Source organism: Centrocercus urophasianus, unplaced genomic scaffold (assembly GCF_019232065.1).
Source record: "Centrocercus urophasianus isolate 14NV4802_14NV808 unplaced genomic scaffold, USGS_Curo_1.0 seq_49, whole genome shotgun sequence".
Lineage (NCBI taxonomy): Eukaryota > Metazoa > Chordata > Aves > Galliformes > Phasianidae > Centrocercus > Centrocercus urophasianus.
Window position 1 is genome coordinate 967,491 of NW_024885077.1, and position 19,612 is coordinate 987,102.

General features: G+C 54.7%; 1 protein-coding gene across 2 annotated transcripts in view; it reads right to left on the bottom strand.

The window, feature by feature from the left end:
• VAC14 (VAC14 component of PIKFYVE complex) overlaps nucleotides 1-19,612 on the bottom strand; it is a 52,713-nt gene that overhangs the window by 11,775 nt on the left and 21,326 nt on the right. For both annotated transcript variants that reach the window (XM_042834800.1, XM_042834801.1), the window contains 3 exons: nucleotides 19,393-19,458; nucleotides 11,316-11,466; nucleotides 4,228-4,360 (listed from right to left, as the gene is read on the bottom strand). In XM_042834800.1, the coding sequence (XP_042690734.1) occupies nucleotides 4,228-4,360; nucleotides 11,316-11,466; nucleotides 19,393-19,458 (350 nt within the window). The remainder of the gene's footprint in view (nucleotides 1-4,227; nucleotides 4,361-11,315; nucleotides 11,467-19,392; nucleotides 19,459-19,612) is intronic.

Genomic DNA, 19,612 nt, shown 5'->3' on the forward strand with positions numbered 1-19,612 from the left:
GCTTCCCATGGCTGCTGTTGGATGTCAAACTGCATGGAGGTGGTTTTGGGGATCGGGCAAAGGATGAGCAAGGCAACGAGCCCAATGGAGGAAAATCAGGATCAATCAAACCTGTTTGCCTGCAGGGATGAAACGGGGACAGCACATTGATGGCAAAGCTCCGGCCTGCCCCAATTAGTGCGTGAGAAGCGGGTTCCTCTTGCAGGGCAATGAAAGCAGAGCCAAGGGCAGGGGTGCAGCACAGATTGCTCCCAACAACCCCCACAGGCTGGGAAGTGTGCAAGCCGCCAGCATGCTAATGGCTCTTACGTAAAGCTGGTGGCATAGGGTGGGGGCTGACCCACATACAGGGGCTGGTGGCTGGCACCTGGGGACCTTCCTGCTGCGACGGGGGCAGCCTGCATCTTGGACCCCCTGCCCCATCCTGGCGCTGCTCTGCAAGCCTGGAGTTGGGGATCGCTGCTCTCAGTTGTGCAAACCGGAGGAAAAAAAACAACAACCTAAACAGCTTTCTCCAGTTATTCCTTCCTGCGAGGCAATGGGGAGGGAGGGGGAAAGTGCACAGTTCATTAAAGCAAAAGGGCAGGCGGCCAGAGAGCATCCTGGCAGGCAGCGCGATGCGTTTTCGCAGCCTCGCTGCCTCCCGACACAGAAGCTCCCCTTGTAGTGATCACAGCTGTTTGGATTTTACCCCAGTTCATATCACAGTTTATCAAAGGGGCTGCATTTTTTTTTTTTTCTTTCTATTTTTTCCTGAGCTTTGCTGAGGACAAGCTGAATGGTTCAGGCGGAGACAAACGCGGGTTTTGTTCTGCGCGTGGCATTGATGCTGGAGGGGAGGACAGAGGGATTTTCTGGGCATGGGAACATCCAGCATCAGTGGGCTCAGGGTAAGGATGAAGCAGTGCATCACCAGTGGATGGTGGCAGCATGGCAAGACCCTAACCCTATCCTACCCCTACCTCTACCCCTACACCTAACCCTGCCCCTAACCCAGACCCCCAGTGGTCTCAACATTCCCTCACGACTGTGCAGATCCATATAGGGTTCCCAACATCTCCATCCCCTCTGTGTTGTTGGGTGGAGGCAGAAGTCCCTCCCTGCTCCAAAACAGGAGACTGTCCCCAAGCCAAGGGCATCACTCTGCCCAGCACCATGTGCTAGGCTGACATCCTCTTCCAAGCACCCCCACCCTCAGCAAAGCAGGGCTGCACCTGATCTCCGTCACAGTGGGACTTTGAGATCCCAAGGACAGTGCAGGGTGTGGAGTTCTGCAGGTGAACCCTCCCCTACCCAAACTTGCTGCCCAGTGGGAACCTTGGGACTTTCCAGCTCACAGCTTAATGCCCTACGTTGGCCAAATAACCCCATCTGCTCCAGCAGAGTGGATCAGCTCGTGACCCCATGGGGTTCCTGCATCCCCCTGGGTGAAGTCAGGGAAACCCAAGGTGATGGATCTCTGTCCAATGGCCACCCTGTTACGTGCACCCCATAGGAGGAGGCTGCTGCACCACGGGGGATTTCACACCCCAGCTCTGTAAGACAAGCTTGGGCAGTGCCTGTGCCTCGGTCAGAGCACAGTGCTGACTCAGGCAGCCTCTGGTGCTCCCAAAAAGGGCTCCAAAGCCAAACCCTGCCCTGCAGCACACCCTGCACATGGGCATCTCCAGCCCAATGCACAGCCTGTGGGTTTTCTTGTTTAGCCACACTGCTGGGTCACCAGCCCTGCGCTCCCAGCAATGAACCTGAAAGCTGTGGGACAGGGCTCAGCCTTTTGCTTCATCCCTACATCCCACCAACAGGCGAGCACTAAATGAAGCCTGGAAACCTCTGTGCTGGCTGCCTGGACAAGCCCCGGCACAGCGGCTGTTCCTCTGCTTTGAGGCTGGCCATGTGGCTCCAAAAGGCATGTGATGCTTTGGAAGCTCCTCTGCATTTTTCTGCTGTTCCAGACCAGCATCGGGAGGCCAGTAGCTGAATGGGGATGTTTTCCTCTTGCTTAAGGGCTCCGCTGAGGACGGGACTCTTTCAGTGCTGCATGCCAGCTGGGGCAGATAGCTCTGAGTTAGAGGGAAAGGCTCAGCTTTGTGCATCAAGCAGAGAGCTAACACTGAAGGAAATCAGAATCTGCTTCCAACAACCACTCTGGAGCTACTTTGGGTAGAAAAGAAGAGGCAGGGCAGCCAGTTCTGAAGGCAAGACGGTTCTCAGCTCTGGAGATGAGCGCCATTGGCAGCAGGGCAGCTCCCCTGGCACATCTCCTTTAAAGCCAGGTCTTCCAAGCGGTCAGGGGGCGCTGCAATCAGGTGTGCACCAAACAGGCCCAGGGAGCCCCTTCCTGGGTGCTTCCCTTTCCCTTTCCTCCTGTCTCAGGCTCTGCTGTAGCCACATGCTCGCTCTGCATGCCAGGGCACACCGTGCCACACATGCAGTGCTGGATGCCACCAGGGCAAGGTGGCAGGCTGAGCAGGGCATTCTGTGCACCCACAGACCCCGTGTCCCTGAAGAGCAAGGATCCCACAGCTCGGCTCCTTGGGCACACGGTGTGCCATGACCTCTGCCTCCAATGCTCATCGGGACAGGGACCAAAGTCCTTTTGGAGTCAGCAGCCAGACATGCCCAAGCCTGAGCTGGATTGGAAAACAAACTGCCTTACCGCAGCCCCTCCGCTTGACCTCACAGACCTCAGCTTGCCCAGCACTGCCAACGTGACGAGGAAAAATGCTGCGTGGGCAGTAAACCCTGCGCAACATTTCCCTTTCCATCGAGCGCTAATCCTTGGGCTGGCAATCATTACCTCAGCTAACAGGTTTATCCCCTTCCCCGCTGCCCCAGCTCCACCATCCCTGGTGGCGGAGGGTGAGATCTCCCCACACCTCCCAGGTGGAAGCATGGGGTCAGCTTCTGTGCCCGACAGCTGAGGGATGCAACGCGGGAGGACGCATATGGCTTTCATTTGGAAAGCAGCTAAAAATAGCAGTGCGAGGCTCTGCCTTTGGTGGATCCCTCTGGCAGCAGATCAATCTTTTCCAGACAGTCCTGGAAAACTTCTCCTGCTCTGTTCCCATCTTCCTCACCCCGATGCAGTTAAGCCAACGCTTGCGCTGTCGTCAGGAGGATTCAGAGTTACTCAGCAGTGCCTGGGGCTCACCCTTCCCAGAAGTGCTGCCTTGGCCCCAGCCCAGGGCACACGTGAGCCACAACGTGACTTTTTTTTTTTGCACCGATGTGGATTTTTTGCACAACCAAACCCTGGGGTGAGAGTCATCCTCCCTCCCCCCACGTAGCACCAGTCTGAGTGGGGCTCCCAGCACACCTCCAGCGTGGCAACCAGGGAGGAACTGAAAGTGGCCGTCATATGAGAGAGCTTTTACTTGTGTCCCTGCCCAACCAGGGGACCCGTAGCAACTTTCCATACTCATTCATGCCACCCAAAGGTTTGGGCACAAAGCATTAAGCTGAGCCTGATACAGGACCCAGCCTGGTTTAGCAGTCTGGGAGCTTCTACACACTTCATTTTCTGAAGTGTGTGGCTTGCACACTTTGGAGAAGTAGTTCTCTTTTCCCACTGGAGCGTGCCTGTCACCACACCAAAACCAAGGGAGGAAGGAACCCCAGTCCTGCTCCCTCCCTCCAACATCCTTGCTGATTTTGCCTCGACCTTGCCTTTCCTTGATTGCTAAATCCATTATTTTGAAGCGAGTCGAGGAATTTATCTCCCTTGCCCCAGATTTCATTGCACTCAAGATGAAGCTCTGCCAGCTGTCATAACACTCGGTTTTCCAGCCTCTGTGCCTAACTGCAGCTACTAAACAGTGGAAGCAAAACCCACTCGTGTTGGGAATGAAGCTTCCACCAGGCAAGCACAGTGAAACCACGCTGATCTGCAGTGCTCTGAGCTGAGCCAGGTGGAAGAATTCGGTCCATGTGGCACCCTGAGCCACAGCCTGCCCTCCTGCCCCTGCTGCTCTGCTCACTTCTCAGCACAAACGGGATCTGACAACACTATTTAATAGGGAGATACTTTGCCTCAGGGCTGGGAGCAAGAAATATGGTGGTGCCTCAACATGCGAAAGGCAAGTCTGTTTGCTCTAGAAACGTCAGCACTGACTACCAGCAAGCGAGGGAGGCTTGCGGAAACCACTTCTGGCTGCTGGTGATGTGGGAGAGCACGGAGCTTGGCCCCTTCCCCCAGCCCACCCTGCCCATCCAGCGCTGGGGGCTGACCTGATGATGAAGGCTCCTCTCGTCTCCAGGAGTTTCCTCTCGCTGCTGAACCTCTTGAGCAGGTTGATCATGAACTTGTAGAAGTAGGAATTCATGGTGGGGGTGGAGGGAGAGCACTCCAAGCCTTTAGGTCCTGGGGAGGAAATGAGAGCAGATGGTTCACATTGGCCAAAGCAGTCTCAATCAGTGCACAGGCACCTAAAATATGGCAACGCACTTGTGGAGTTCCAAGCCTCAGCCTGAGCAGAGCCAGCACTCTCCATCCCAGGGGAAGTATCCTGACATATTTACAGCCTTGAGCAAGCACACAGGGATGAAATGGGCTCTGTGGGAGATGGCCACAGATCCCACCAGTTCTAGCAGCTGACAGAAGGGGTAGCCAAGCTCTGAGTAAATGCACAATCCCATATCTTTGGGTAAAACTTGTAAAGCCATTCCACAAAGCAGACAGCCCCCGTGTGCCAGAGATGCTCCAAGCCATATTTTCAGCAGCACCATGCTGCTGCAGGTGACACAGGCCCACTTGGTCTGTCACCTCCCCATGCCCCAGGGCTGGTAGGATGGGCACAGAAGCCCAGTCACAACGCAGCAGGGAGCCAAGCTTACAGACTGGAAGGCTCTTTCATGATTCCTCCTCACACACCTGGCTCAGGGCTGGAGGATTAGGATGGCAATGGGATCACAAGGGGTCACAGCATGCTGGGTGAGCAGCACCACCGTGGCTGTTTGCAGGGCTCTCCCTTAACATCCCCTACAAGTGGAGGAGCACAGTGAAGCTGTGCACAGCCCGACATGGTCAGGGCTCCCATTGGGCTCCAGTGGAGACACGTGCAGTTTGATTTACGAGTGGTGTCTGCTTCTGTCGGGATTTAGCAGAGCACGGAGCAGCCAATTAAAAAGGCAATCAGGCAGCCGAAGCCTGGGCTGATGGAAAAGTCGCTGGGCTGATTCCCACTGCGCTGATGGCAGCGATACGGGGAGGTGCAGATGTGAGCATCCAAAAGGATGGAGCAAAACCTGCTGCAGAGGCACGGGTGCCTCCTTCCCATGGGATCCCCTTCCCCAGTACAGCTGAAGCCCTGAGCTGTGCTCTGAAGCAGGCCTCTCCCCGAGCACAAGCGTGAGCCACAGCATCGTGTTTCCCCTCAGCTGCAGGTAAGCTGATCTGGGCAAAAATATTACACTGCTGAGACAATGTGCTCCGAAACAAAGGTGTGATTGTTTCCAGGCATGGATCACCCAGAGTGAAACCACAGCCGTGCCCGGCGTGTCGCTGCTACAGCTGTTAGCACTTCTCACCAGTGCCTGCAAAGGGGAACAGCCGCACACGGGGCAGCCCTGCACCCAACCCAACGCACTGAGGCTGCAACCCATCCAGGGGAAGTGCTGTCCCTGCGAGTCCCTCCATCCTCAGGACTCCCCTTTTATGTCTCTGCCCCCCCTCGTTGCATGGGCAGCAGCACAGCGCTCACCCTGGATCTGCCATCGACCCCTCTACATCTTTCAGACTCACCGCTTCGTCTCATGACTTCTAGTGGTGGCAGTTGGAAGCCAATAACACAACGCATCTTAGAATCACAGAGTCACTGGGGTGGGAAAAGATCTCTCAAACCCCCAGGTCCAACCCCAGCCCACCCCAACCATGCCCACTGAGCACACATCCCTCGGTGCCACATCCCCAGGGCTCTTCAATCTCAGCCTGTGGCCCCATGGGTTATGGCTCAGCGCACTGAGATCCGGCGTGGGAGAGCTGTGTGAGCAGCTTTCAGTGTTTCCATGCAGCACGAGAGACGAGCAGAGAGGTGTGACGAAAACTGTGGCTCGGTTCATTGAAGCTTGCACCTCTCCCCCTTCCCCTCGAGTGAGACTTTGCAGATTTGTAAGCTGACAGATCGGCTGCGAACGCACCACGAGCGGGGCTGCCGGGGGTTTGGTTGGTACCCAGGAGGAGCAGGAGGAAGATCCCTGCTTAGAGCAGTGACAGAGCTCAGCCTGGGCTCAGCTGTAATAGGAACAAAAGGCAATTTCTTGTCTGCAACAGAACTGAACGCGGGCACTGCTTGGATCTGCAGGTGGGAACAATTTCGGCCCCAAAAGAGCAGTGATGCAATGGCACAGCTGCCCAAGAGCTGGGGGAGTCACCGTCCCTGGAGGTATCCCAGAGCCATGGGGATGTGGTACTGAGGGATGTGGGCAGTGGGAATGGTGGGGGGTGGGCTGGGGTTGGGGGATCTGTGGTCTTTTCCAACCTTCATGATCCTATGATTTGCTGACTGCTCCCAACTCCTCTCAGCTGAGTTTTGATGCTCAGAGTGACCCCCAAAACAATTTTTCTCCCCTCCAAGTATCCAACGATGCTATTACACAAAGAGCCCCCCAGTACCCTGGGCTGGAGAGCAGCAAACCTCACCCAAGGGAAGCTCCCAGCCTGGCAGTGGGCTCCTGCAGCACCCAGGCTCACCACATTGCTGGTGTGCTCCTGCAGCTGTGTTATAAATCAAAAGAGACAGGCAATTAGGAATCCATATTAAGGGCCTTATAAATATATATTGTCACACAGCCTGCTTCCTTCAAGCCACCTGGCTGCCTGGCGGATGGAGCGGGCTCCAAACCTGCAGTGCCAAAGCATCCTCAAATGCTCAGGCATTGGATTTGCCTACATCAGCCACTAAGCACCAAACTTTACCGTCACAAGTTCCGCTCATTTCCCATAATTGGCTTCAAACTGGGCTTAATTAAAACCAGTGCAGACTTGCTTAACTCCAATGAAACCAAATTTAAGTGTGATCTGACCAGAACTGATTCCTTTCTGAAGCAGCATAAGCTGTTTAATGAGCAACCACCAGGACACTGGTGCGGGTTTAGCTGCAGTGATTGACTTCATGTTGCAATTGAGGCAATTTCAGTGCAGACCCAGACTGGGTGATGGGGGGGAGAGGCTGGGAGCTGGCAAGGAGCACTGCAGGGTGGGTGCTGCGTCTTCATTCCCATAAAAAGGGTAATTGGAGACTGCTTCCTCACTCACAAAACGCTTAGTATGATCGAGGGTCTGGGAGGAAGCGTTGCCTCCAGCAAGATTTCCAGCATCGAGACAGAGCAGCTCCTGCATCCCACTGCCATGCTCTGCGTGTGGATGGGGCTGCTGGAGCCCAGCATCCCCCCCATTCCCTCAGAGCTCACTCTTCCAGCACTGACTTCCTTAGGCTACCCCTGCATGCAGCTGGCCCCAGCCCCATGGAGCTCAGCACAGCCCCACGTAGGGACGTGGGAATCTGCTCTGTACCTCCCCCAGCAGCCTTCTTCCCTTCCTTCCCTTCCCTAGGACGTTTTCAATCGGAGCAAAGCCTCGCAGAGCAGGATAAAAATAGAGCTGTAAAAAAAATAAATGAAATAAAGGCAGACTCCCCCTGCAAAACCCAGCATGGGGCGTAGCTGGAAACAGATGCGAGAGCGTCGGCAGCTCAGCTGGGCTCTGAGAGACGTCAGCTCAGCCCTCTCCAAAGCACAGGATGCTGCTGAGGAAAGGAACACTCTGAAAGTACCGACGGTGCTTGGCCCTGGTTGTGCTCTGCCTGCTCCTGCCCTGCTCCCCATGTGGCCACCACTGCCCTCTTTGCTATCTGGGAGACCTCAGCACTGAGAGGTCCCTGGTGGGGGACAGCAGTGCCCTATCCATGCCCTGCTGCAGGCATGGCAGCCAGCTGGCATCACCCCATGGCTGATGGGCAGGGGAGAAGGCACATCTGGATGCCTAATGAGGCTTTTCCTGCTGTCTTTCAGGCTGTCATTTAGGGGACCCTCATACCCTCATCCTTTTCAGGGTGCTGAGCTGACAGAACTCAGACCCCTCATTTACTCCCGTGCTTCTGATCCCTTGAAACCTGCCTGCAAATAAGCTCCTCTGTGAGCAAGTGCTCCATTTGGTGGCATCTGCTGCATCCTGGCAGCAGAGGATGAGCATGGATGGGTTTTGCTTTGCAGTGACCAAGAAGGACAGAGAGAAGCCCAGGTGATGGCACAGCACTCATCACCTTCCCATCAGTGCCTGAACAAAGCAGACCACGTTTCTTAGGGATTGTTAGCAGGCTGCTCAGGAGTAATCCACAGAATCCTGAGCGCTGCTGGTTGAAACTAATGACCTCAAGCGTGTTAGCACACCCACGTATGAAGTCAGCCTCCCCATAAACATCCCCTGGTGTGATGTGCTCTGAGGGCACGTCAGTGTCCCCACCACCTCCGGTAGGAAGCCAGCTAGGAGGGACTGCAGGGAGAGGAAGGTGCCTCCTGCAGAACAAAGGGTTGTGGTGCTGCTCCGTGCAGACAGGAAGGGATGTGCACACGGAGCTGCTGGGGCTGACAGCCTTTTGGAGGGGCTGCCCTCCAACTGTGCAGAATTGAGCTGAAGAAGTAGGCTGCAGGGCTTGCACCATGGTGGTAACCACTCGTGGGCCATCTGCTGCTTGTACCTGACTTTGGTGTGGTTGGTAGAACAACCCTGTAGTAAAGCTGCTGGAAGCCAGACGGGTGCTTGGACTGTCACCCCAAAGAGGTGCCAGCCCCAGGCTTGTTCCTGCAGCTCCTCTCCTGTCACTGGGATCTGCCACCCAGGGTCACCAAACAGGGCATCTGATGCACGGCTCACCATCTGCCTCTGCATCAGGGATGCTCCAGCAGCACTTGAACCACTTGAGATGGCAAATGCGAGACGTGGCAGTGAGAAAACGCACGGCTTTCCCTCTGGTTTTCTCCAGCTACACCTCCACAGAGCCCTGGAAAAAGCAGGCAGAAGGGAAGGCAGAAGGTAACAGAGGGACTGCAGAAGGCTCAGCTGCCCCATGCAGGCAGGAGGAGGCCTGCCGGGACTCCCACACACCCCTTCTCACCTCGTTGTGCCAGGAGAAGCTGTTGGAGGGCAGCTGACCTTATGTAATGGGAGAACAAAGCAGCTAAATAAAACCCCGAGCTGGGAACAGGCTGCGGAAGTGGGACACCGTTTTCCTGACTAATCACCCAGCATCTGAAGGAAACACGAGTGAATGGCAGGGAAACAACTGCATAAACACATCCCGAGGGAAGAAAGGGTGAGAGAGGAAGTGGGGGAAGCCCGCGGCGTGGCATGGGCCCCTTCTGCCTCCCCTGCTGACTGCGTGGGGAGAGTGGCACAGAGAGCCGCTGCCCGGGCAAGGGCTGGAGATGGCCACGCTCACCCACCTGCAGAGCTGCGTGCTGGGATGTAGGACAGAAGCAGAGCTGGAGTTACTCAGTCCTGCTCCCAGCGAGGGCATGAAGGCAATGGGGTGACCCCAGGGGGAAGCACCAGAACTCTGCGGCCTGCCGTCCAGTGTTGGTTGTGCGATGGCATCCTGCTTCCAGAAAGAGCTCCAAGCCAAAGCATGGCACAGAACTGCCCGGGGAGGACTGCTCCTGTCTGCTCCAGTACAAAACAGTGCCTTTCCCACTGGTGCAGTCACACACAGTCACACCAAGCTCCTCAGTGCCACTTTAGCTTTGCTCCCTCTAATCGCACACCATTACACCAGCACCACGTTCAGGTGTACGGATTTCCACTGGTTTTGTTCCAAAACCCCAAGAACACCCTCACCAAAACAACCCTTCAGCAAAAAGAGCTTGTTTCAAAGAGCCCCCACTTTCCCACCATGACACAGGAGGCTCCCAGCCCTGCTGTGACCCCTGCACAGCCCACAGCCCATTTGCAGAACTGGGGAGCACCCACCTTTGGGTAAAAGCCGACGCATGTGCAAAGCTCAACTCTGGGAACCTTTCTAAAGAAGAAGAAAGCAAACGAGGTGACCGAAGCAGAGCGCATCACAACCCATGTGGATTCTCAGAGCTGGAGCTCTGGCTGCAGCAGCTCTGCTGAACACGGAGAGCAGCACCAGACTCCTTTTCAGCGTTGCACTCGCAGAACCGAAGCCAAGTTGCTCTTCCAGAGAGCTGAGGGGCCACGGCAGCCGTTCGGCCGCACGCCATGCAGCCTGCTATTTTTAGATAATCCACAAGGAAGGAAACCTCAGACAGCCATCGGTGTGAGCTGAACTGCAGCCCTTTGGCAGCACCGTGGGGCTGCTCCACCCGTGTGGGCTCACATCAGTGGCAATTCACCCCCCACCCTCCATCCTGCATGTACCAGGCAGGCAGAGCTGCAGGAAAACGAACCCTGGGCAGCCCATGGATTGCCAAAACCTGGCTGCTTTCTGCTGCAGTCCAAGGAGGGGGAAAATAATCGGTGTTCTTCAAAGAAAACAAATGCAGGGAGCGGAACGCATGGCTGCGGCGCTGGTTCTGCTGCGCAGGGAGGGGCTGCCTTGGCTCTGCTCTGAGTTTACAATCCACAGCTGACATGAAATGTGCCTTTGGCCAGGCAGACCTGGCGTGGGGAGCACAACGGGGAGGCTCCGAAATAGCAGCAGCAAAAGCAGCAGCCGAGGAGAAGGGGCAGCCAACGAATAGTGGAGGATGAGCCACGGATGGGGGGGGAGGTGGAAAAAGCTGCCCAATGTGCCGGGATGATTAATGAAGGGCTTTTTCCCCCTGTCCAAACAACAGGACTGTCCTTCTGCATCTCTCCTCCGAGGTCTCCACAGTGCTCACAGCAACGCCACAGTTTGCATTCAGCACATGCAGCCACAAGCCAGCAATGTACTGCATCACAGGCACAGAGGAGCTGTGCGTGCTGAGCACCTGGGTTTATAGCGAGCACCCAGACTGAGCTGCTTTTAGGGACTTGGAGGGCTCTTATGAGAAGACAGGCTGACACCCATAAGGGTGTCCCATAAAGAAGGGCAATAACAACATCCTTCTGCACTAAGCTCTGCAGCATCTGCCCAGGGATGTGGGGAGTCGTCATTCCTAGAGGTGTCCCAGTGGGGATGTGGCACTGAGGGACGTGGGCAGTGGGCATGCTGGAGTGAGTTGGGCTCAGGGATTTGAGAGCTCTTTTTCAATGGTAATGATTCTATAACCTTGCTGGTCATTGTGTTCTTACCCCAGAAGATGAGCAAGGAGAAAGACCAAAGTAACACAGACAGCCTTGGCCTACCATTCAGAGTGCAGTGCAGGACACATACCTGAAGAGCTCAGCTGGCTGTTCCGAATGGGGACGTGGAGCTCCACCTGGCTGGGTCGTGGCTCTGCAGCCTCGGAGGGGCCATATCCCTCTGTCTGTCCTGCTGGAGAAGAGGCAATCTCAGCCAGCACTTCCAGGTCCTTGAGGATAACCTGTGAGGAGATGGAGAGCATCGGTGAGCAGGCACAGAGCAGCTGAAGGTGAGCTTTGCCTTCCAAAATCACTGCCAGAGCATCAAATCCCTGCATGACACAAAAGACGTAGAGAAAACAGGGGTACCTATCAAGTTCAAAGTGAAGATTTCAAATGATTGCCCAGGAGCTGGGGCAGGAAAAGCAGCAGTGAAGTCCCCATCCCTGCATGTACCCCAGAGCCATGGGGATGTGGCACAGAGGGCCGTGGGCAGTGGGCATGGTGGGGCTGGCCTGGGTTGGGCTTGTCAATCTTAGTGGTCTTTTCACTTTCCTGCCCAACGAGAAAATTCATTCTATTTCTATTCTGCAGGTCCCAAGGAAGCAGGGGAAACTAAGCCACACTGTGCAGCTGGGAGCTCAGCCTGCTTCTCCCAGTCTGGGGAGGTCTGGGTTTGCTCCCTCTCAGCACCCGAGAGCTGCTCCCTCGTTCCAGCCATCTGCTCAGCCTGTGTAACTATATATAGCACTTCTGGAGAAGTTATTACAGGTTGGTGCTTTTTTTTTTCCCCCCTCAACTCTTCTCATGTCTCGAGCTATTTTGGGTCCCTCTCCAACCCGATGTCCTTGGGCACAGACATCTCGTCACTCTTCCCTGATGCTCTGAGCGTACCAGGGCTGCCAGAAAAGCCTCACTGCACAGCTGCACCCAGCACAGGACATCCAAGTGCAATGCTGAGGACTTCTCATGCACTTCCCAAGCCAGGGGCATCTCTCCGTGGAGATGCATGAGATGGGAATTTCAGCTACCAAGAAAACCCTCATCCCGAAGAAAACAAAAAACGATGACATCTTTTTACATGTGCACAAGTTGAAAATGAGACCCGTGATAATGTGTTGCATGGGTAGTTGAAGTTATTTAGTGCAGTTACAGCTGATTTTTAGGCCCCATTAGCCTGAGCAGGTGGTTCTCAGAGCTGGCCGTGGGAAGGTGCAGCAGTACTGTGAGTGGTAACCATGCTTGGGAGGACCCCCATGGGCATAAACACAACGAAATCCCAGCGTGGGGCAACTGAGGGGAGGAGAAAAGATGACAACAGCAGCTTTGGCAATGAGGAACCATCCCTGAAGACAGAAGAATGCAGCCCAACCTATGGCTGCTCTGCAATGTTGTCACTGATGGGACCTTGTTGCCATTGTGGGATGTCACCAACGTCATCAACTCTCATCCTCTTACAGGGAAGGGAGCCCGTGGCTCCCCATAGAGAGAACTCACTCCTCTCCCCCTCCTGGTTTTGCAGGGATTTCAAGCCTTGGTTGCTGAGATAAAGGAGGCAGGGGCAGGAATGGAGCAGGATGTGGCACTGAGGGACGTGGTCAGTGGGCACAGGGGGATGGGTTGGGGGTTGGACTCGGTGATCTTAGTGGCTTTTTCCAAGCTTAATGATTCTGTGGCTCTACAACACGGTCCCAGCCCCCTGCCTGGCTGTGACAATGCCCACCTTAGGCTATCAGCCTGGATATCTCAGCATGGACAACACCAGCAGCTTCAACAATAGGACCACAATTGAAATTCACCCCCATTGCCTCCCAAGGCCTTAAATCCCACAATTTACCCTTTCATCCGCACGGTCTGGATTTCCTAATTGCAAAAACACGGAGGAAATAAGAACCAGGAGGGATGGCGCATAAAGACCCAGAGGATGAGGAGCAGTGGATGTGAAGAGCTGGGGTTCTCCAGCCGTGGGAACGAGGCAGGGAGCCCAACCTCCTCTCTGTGTGCTGCAGAGCAGTTCCCAGCCCCGGTGGGACAGAGCAGAGCCAGAGCACTTGGTATGCGCTGCACATCCCTGAGATGGAAGCTGGAAGAAAGCAATATCCTGCAGGAGCACGGGGCTGCCACTGCCATGGCAACGGGCCGGCTGCGCCAGCAGAGCTGGTCCCATCCCTCTGCAAAAGGGACGGAACCATTCCCAGCTCCCGGGCAAGGGATGGGTCAGGCAATGGGAGAGCATACGGGAGCCAAGAGCTGGGCAATGCGGGAGCCCTGGGGGATTTTTAGGGGTGTGGTAGCCCTGCAGTGAGGATGTGAAGAGGGCGGGAGGCCCCACACCTTGCACAGATCCCAAAAAGCTCCTTCCATGCGCTGGTGAGGATGCACGCTGATGCCAAAAAGCACTGTGGTGGAGGCCCTGCAGTGAGGACTGCCTCTGCCCTGCCTGGAGTCTCCAAGTGTGATTTCCCTGGGGGCTGCAGAAATCGATGAGATTCAGGGCAACACGTTTCTCCTTGGGGCCAAAGAGCAGGAATGAGCCCCTAAAGCAGGGTGGCTTTGCAGGACACATGGTGCTGCAAACAGTGGGTCAGGCTGTGGCTCGAAGCAAACCTCACAGCCAGGAATGGGTTACGGGATGGCTGTTCTAAACGAGCAGCTATTTCTCAGCCCTGGGAGCAGTGAAACTGCTCTCCACATTGCCTCCAGAGCACAGATTTTGAGGGCACACAGAGCAGAGAGCCGTGGGTCTCTTCAGATGTAGGTCAGGTTCATTTGTCCCTTGTTCTGGTTGAGTTGAGCCTGCAGTAGCACTGCCATCATGCGTGCTGGCTCACGTAGGAGCGGGTGGACGGATGCCCCCATGCTTCCTTGGGTGCTTTCCCACCTGGATTCTCCTGCTACTCCCACGGATGGGCAGAGCCAAGGCACTGCATCAGCTGCATGTGATAAGGGCATGGACTGAGCTCCTGAAGGTGCTGCTATTTAAGGAAAACCCTAAAAAAAGAGAAGATTAAAGCATGCCTACACTAAGCACAGCCTTGTATGTCCCTGGGCAACAACAGGGACGTGTGACACCACAAACAGCCGAGCAGAGCAGAGGATGGAAGCCCAGCTGGAGCGTGATGCCCCCAGGGTGGATAAGAGGAAGGGCTGTAAAAGCTCTTCTTCAAAAGGGACTGAGATTGAGGAGCAGCACTGCCACAATGGTCCTCGCTCTGCTCTGCCACTCCTGGCAGCCCCTCACTACACCCAGGCTCCTTCAAGGCATGCAGAGCAGCGTTTATGCTGCTTTGGTGCGTTTTTTTGTCTACCTCTGAAGCTTCCAGATGCAACCAGGAAGGGAAGAATAAGCCATACCAGAGCCAGGAGTCCAACCGGCAGCACTTGCTGGGCCTCAGGCATGCAAGGTGTGAAAAGCAAACTCACATGCCCCCCCCTCTGCAGCTTTAAAAACATGAAAAGAAAGAGAAGCCCACCATTAATCTTCCCACAGCAATGTAACCAGGGCTCTTTTCAGGCCCCCAGCACAGTGACTTCTCTCCCCTGATCCTGCCAAGCCCTTTTCTTTCTCTTTTTTCACAGCCGCTGGGTTTCAGCCTGCTGCTGGGAGGGGATGGAGCAGCGCTCCTCACATCTCTGTGGCATTTGCTTCAGCTGGCAGAGCAGAATGAAGGCTTCCTTTCTCCCTCTGCTACAGGAAAATCCTCCCAGGCCATGCGAGCACACCTTCATGGCAGCAGCAAACACAGCAGGAAGGAGGGAGGCGGTTCACCAAAGCTAAGCACCTGGGTCATAGCAACTCTTCCTGCCAGCACAGGCTGGGGGATGAAAGGATGGAGCACAACCCTGCTGAAAAGGACCTGGGGGTACCAGTGGCTGGCAGCTGGGCAATGTGCCCTCGCAGCCCAGAAAGCCAACTGGGCTGCATCCAAAGCAGCACGGCCAGATCCAATAGCGGCCTTTCAGTATCTAAAGGGGTTGTAAGAAAGAAGGGGACAGACTCTTCAGCAGACTGTTGTGATAGGACAAGGGGATATGGATTTGAACTAAAAGAGGGGAGATGCAGGTTAGAATTAAGGAAGAAGTCCTTCGTGCTCAGGGCAGTGAGGTGGTGGCACAGGCTGCACACAGAGCTGGTGCTGCCCCATCCCTGCACACAGCCAAGGTCAGGGCACGGGGCTGTGAGCACTGATGGAGCTGTAGGTGTCCCTGCTCAGTGCAGGGCTGGGAACAGACAGCCTTTAGGGTCCCCTCCAACACAGACAGTTCAACTACAAACTACGTACACGTGTATTGCAGCCCTTACCTTCAGTCCCTAACCACATAATTACAGCCTAGTGCTGTGCTGAGCCAAGCTGCTCCCCACGGACCAGCCTCCCCCTCAGAAACCTCCCAGCCCAGCACGACGTGGAGCACGGAGCAGCTTTCAACCCGGTGCCCTCGCCTTTCCTCGAGTCCTTATAGCACACAGAGAGCATCATTCCATCCCGCTGCACCAAGCAGTGTGATTGCTGCTTGCAGGCTGCCTGCATGGACGTAAGGTTGGGCTGACCGCATTTTCCATGATCCAACTTAAATTATATACCTCTCTCTCCACCCCACCATTAAAGCCCTAAAGTACACCCTCAAGTGCAACTTCTGGAGAACGGGTAACCTCCCTGCTTTGGTATCCAAGCGCCTGGAGTCTCTCCCTGGAAAATATTTATCACATAAATATCAAAATATTTATAAAAATCACGAAAACAAAAGCCAGGCACGCTCAGTGCTCTCCTCCCTGTGCACTCGCCCTGCTCTCTGCTTTGCACGGGATCACAATATTCTAGCGGTGCTGAATTAAAGGCCGGGAGCTGGAACACAATGGACCTAAAACCAACAGAGCACAGCTGAAAACCAAACCTCACGAAGACGGCGATTCGCTCTGGCACAAGCTTTTGTTAAGCTTCATTGTGCTGCGGATCGGGCGCAAGGGGAGACATTTGCTGGGATTTAATAGGACGGCACAGCTCAGAGAGCTGCCAGAATGCAGCCCGATGCTCAGAGCCACCACGTTTTGTCACCAGGGAGTAAAATACACTCGTGAATGACAACATCCTGGGCTCAGGACAGGGCCCCAGCTCCCCATCACTTGCCAGGTGCAGAAGCGGGCTTCCAAAGGACGCAAGCTAAGAGATCATCGGGATTTTCTTGCTGATTCCAAAGCCTGCATTAAGGCAGTTTTCCTCTAGCAGAGTAGAAGGGAGCTGGGCTCTATCCTGCTTCAGATCAGACACCAATCCCACCACTGCTCCTGGGTAGCAGCGACAGGATGAGAGGGGATGGCCTCAAGTTGCACCAGGGGAGGTTCAGGTGGGACATTAGGAACAATGTCTGCCCCAAAAGAGTGATGCAAGGGGGAGTCACCATCCCTGGAGGCGTCCCAGAGCTGTGGGGATGTGGCACTGAGGGACGTGGGCAGTGGGCACGATGGGGTGGGTTGGGCTTGCGGATCTGAGAGGTCGTTTCCAGTCTTAATGGTTTTGTGATTCATCCCCCAACCCCGCTGAGTCAGAAAGAAGTCCCAGCCCACAAGACCAACAGCATGACGGGGCATGTATGAAACTCCATGCTGGAGCTGGAGAAAGGAAAACGAAGCCAAACAAAGAAAATAAATGGGGTCATAACTTCTCATTTTTCTCTGCTGCATTCACCTCAATACGGTACCTGGAATCCAGGCTGGGATGAGCTGAGCAGCTAGGAGCTGCCTCTGCAACAGCCTGCAGAGGGTGATAACCCAACGAGCAGGTCCTGCCCTCTGCAGCAGTGCTGCATTTAACCGTGAGTGCTGGACTGGGGCTTCCACTCTTCACCACCTCTGACATCAGCTCTCAGCCTCACGCCAGCAGGTAGCAGAGCTGAGAAAGATGAAAGCAGCAGCTTGTGCAGAGAAAAACACTCTCCCCAGCATCCTGCTATCTCGGAGCTGTAAGGAAGTTTTTAACCACATCAAATTTTAACTGCAGCTTTTAAAGGTTGCCTTCAAAACCAGCTCACAGACACACGTGGATGGGCGAGCATGCAAATCAGAGCACGGTGACGCAGGGCAGCAACGCAGAACCTGACAGCCAGGAGCCTCACATCCCGACTCGTCTACATATCAAAGAGAACTGCTTGCTTCAGCTTTGCTCCAGCTTCTCTGTATTGCATCTGTGGATCCTAACTGGGTCTCTTGGCAAAATCTGGGCGCTGACATTCCAGATCAGCCATTCCAATTTGTCCCCACCCTTCTCAGAAATGCCCAGCTTGTACCCCCCTCTTCTACTTTGGCCACTTCTATTTTCTCAGCAGAGCTGGTTGGGAGCCAGCTGAGCAGTGATGTTTAATGGATTGACTTGTCGATGGATTTCCTCAAAAAAAAAAAAAAAAATCCCCCCCAAACATTTAAATAAATAGAAGACAGGATTAAATAAATCAGCTTAGAATTACTTTTGAGCCATTCCCAGTTAAGTCACATGGAGGAAATGCATCACCAGGGTCCTTTCTTCGCTGCTTTTTTCAAATATTAATAAGCAGTGTAATTGCAACATGACTCACAGCAGTCTCCTGCCAAGCTGGAGAGCCTATCTGCGAGATGCAGGCTTTCTGGAGCATTGCAAAGGCAGATGTGTGCTTGGGGACTCTTTTGGAGAGGTCTGCGTCGTAAGCAGCAGGGTATGGAAAACGGCCAGGCAGCCGCTTGCCTTTGCAAGTCATTCCCTTGCTTGCTCATTCCCTTCCCTCCTCTCTTCACAGCCCCCTCACAACAAGGGATTTATTGTGGAGTTGGGTGCCCTGAGCGTGTAATCTGGTGCAGAGAGCACGTGACTTCTATTCCATGAGGAAGATCTGATGTGGGAAATGCTGAGGATCTCTGGCAGCTCTGCGCAGGATGCATCCAAACCCGGGGCAGCTGAAGGCAGAGGTGTTAGCAGGGCCTGAGCCAAGAGAGCCTAAGCTGCCAGCATCCCACCCGAACACCACAAGCGCTCCAGAGTGCAATGCAGGGGTGAGAAAAAGAGAAAGGTGCCAATACTGAGGAGACCAGACTGGGAAAAAAAGTGAAGGAGCTAGCTTGGAGTTGGAGAGTTCTGCATTGAGAAGCCAAAGAGCAGGCAGGAAGGCACACAGTGAGGCCAGAGCAAGCTGGCTCCCCTGTGGCTGCTGGATTTGTTTTGCTCCCTCTGAGCCAGCCTAATGCTGCTGCAGATCTAACAACAAGGTGGCAAGCTGCTGCCAGAAAGCTAACTCCTAAGGCACGGCTTGGGGCAGATGGGCTTAGTCCTCAGCTCTGTCTCTAAGCCCAGCATGTCAGGCCAAGGCGACGAGGTTGCTGGCCAAGCCTTCTGAGCAACCTGATGGAGCTGTAGGCGTCCCTGCTCATGGCAGGGAAGTTGGACTAGGTGGCCTTCCGTGGTCCCTTGCAACTCAAACGATTCTCTGATTCTCCCCAGCACTGCTGCTCGCCGGCCGGGCCCAGCGTGGTTGCTCAGAGGATGTCTCAAAGGCATGTTGACACAGACTATGAGGTAGTGTCTGACTTCTGATTCAAATGACATGGGAAGGGGAGAAAGAAAGAAGCCTGTCCCGCAGTCTGGCGTGGCATTTTGGTGGGGGGAATGTATATGTGCTGGGGTGGCTCTGGGAAAAACCCGAAGAGGCTTTGGGGCACTGAGCATAGCTCCACCAGGCAAAGCTGCTGCTGCTGCTGCTGAACCGTTTTGCTAGGGCTTGCCTCTAAAATTTCCCGGTATCTACAGGAAAATATTCCCTTCCTGTGTTCGCAGCTGTCACACAGTGTCTGAATTCCCACTCACCGAGGACCTGGCCAAGACCCATTCCCAGGCATAGCACTGGGGTCTTGACTCCCAAACTGAGACTTGAATCCCGGGCAAGCAAAGAAGATACATACAAGTAGGTTTTGAGGGACTGGCTCTCTGAGGAGGCAGAAGAAAACAGTCTAACTGAGACAGAAGGGGCTTCAGTTGTGCAGCTCTTTGCACAGGTCCTTGTTTGGTTTAGCCAACAGGGCTGAATGAACACCCCAATGCCAAAGCTGGCCAAGCCCTTGAAATCCCTTTGTCTAACCCAACCGTACCAGACAAAGCTTTTCCAAAGCTTGGTTGGATGTGGGGATGTGCAGGGCCTGCAGCACTTACCTCATCTGACTCATCTGAGAGGGTCCGCAGCAAGATGGGGAAGAGGCTGTCGGTGTGTCGGAACATCTAGAAGCAGGGAGGTGAATGGCATCAGTTCCACAGACAGATCAACACTCACCAAAGGAGGGTGCACCCCGAGAGGCTGCTGAGAGCTTTGCCAGCGTTCTCCATCTCACCTGAAAGCATCTCCCTTAAGCTACTAGGGTAGCAGCAGCCAACC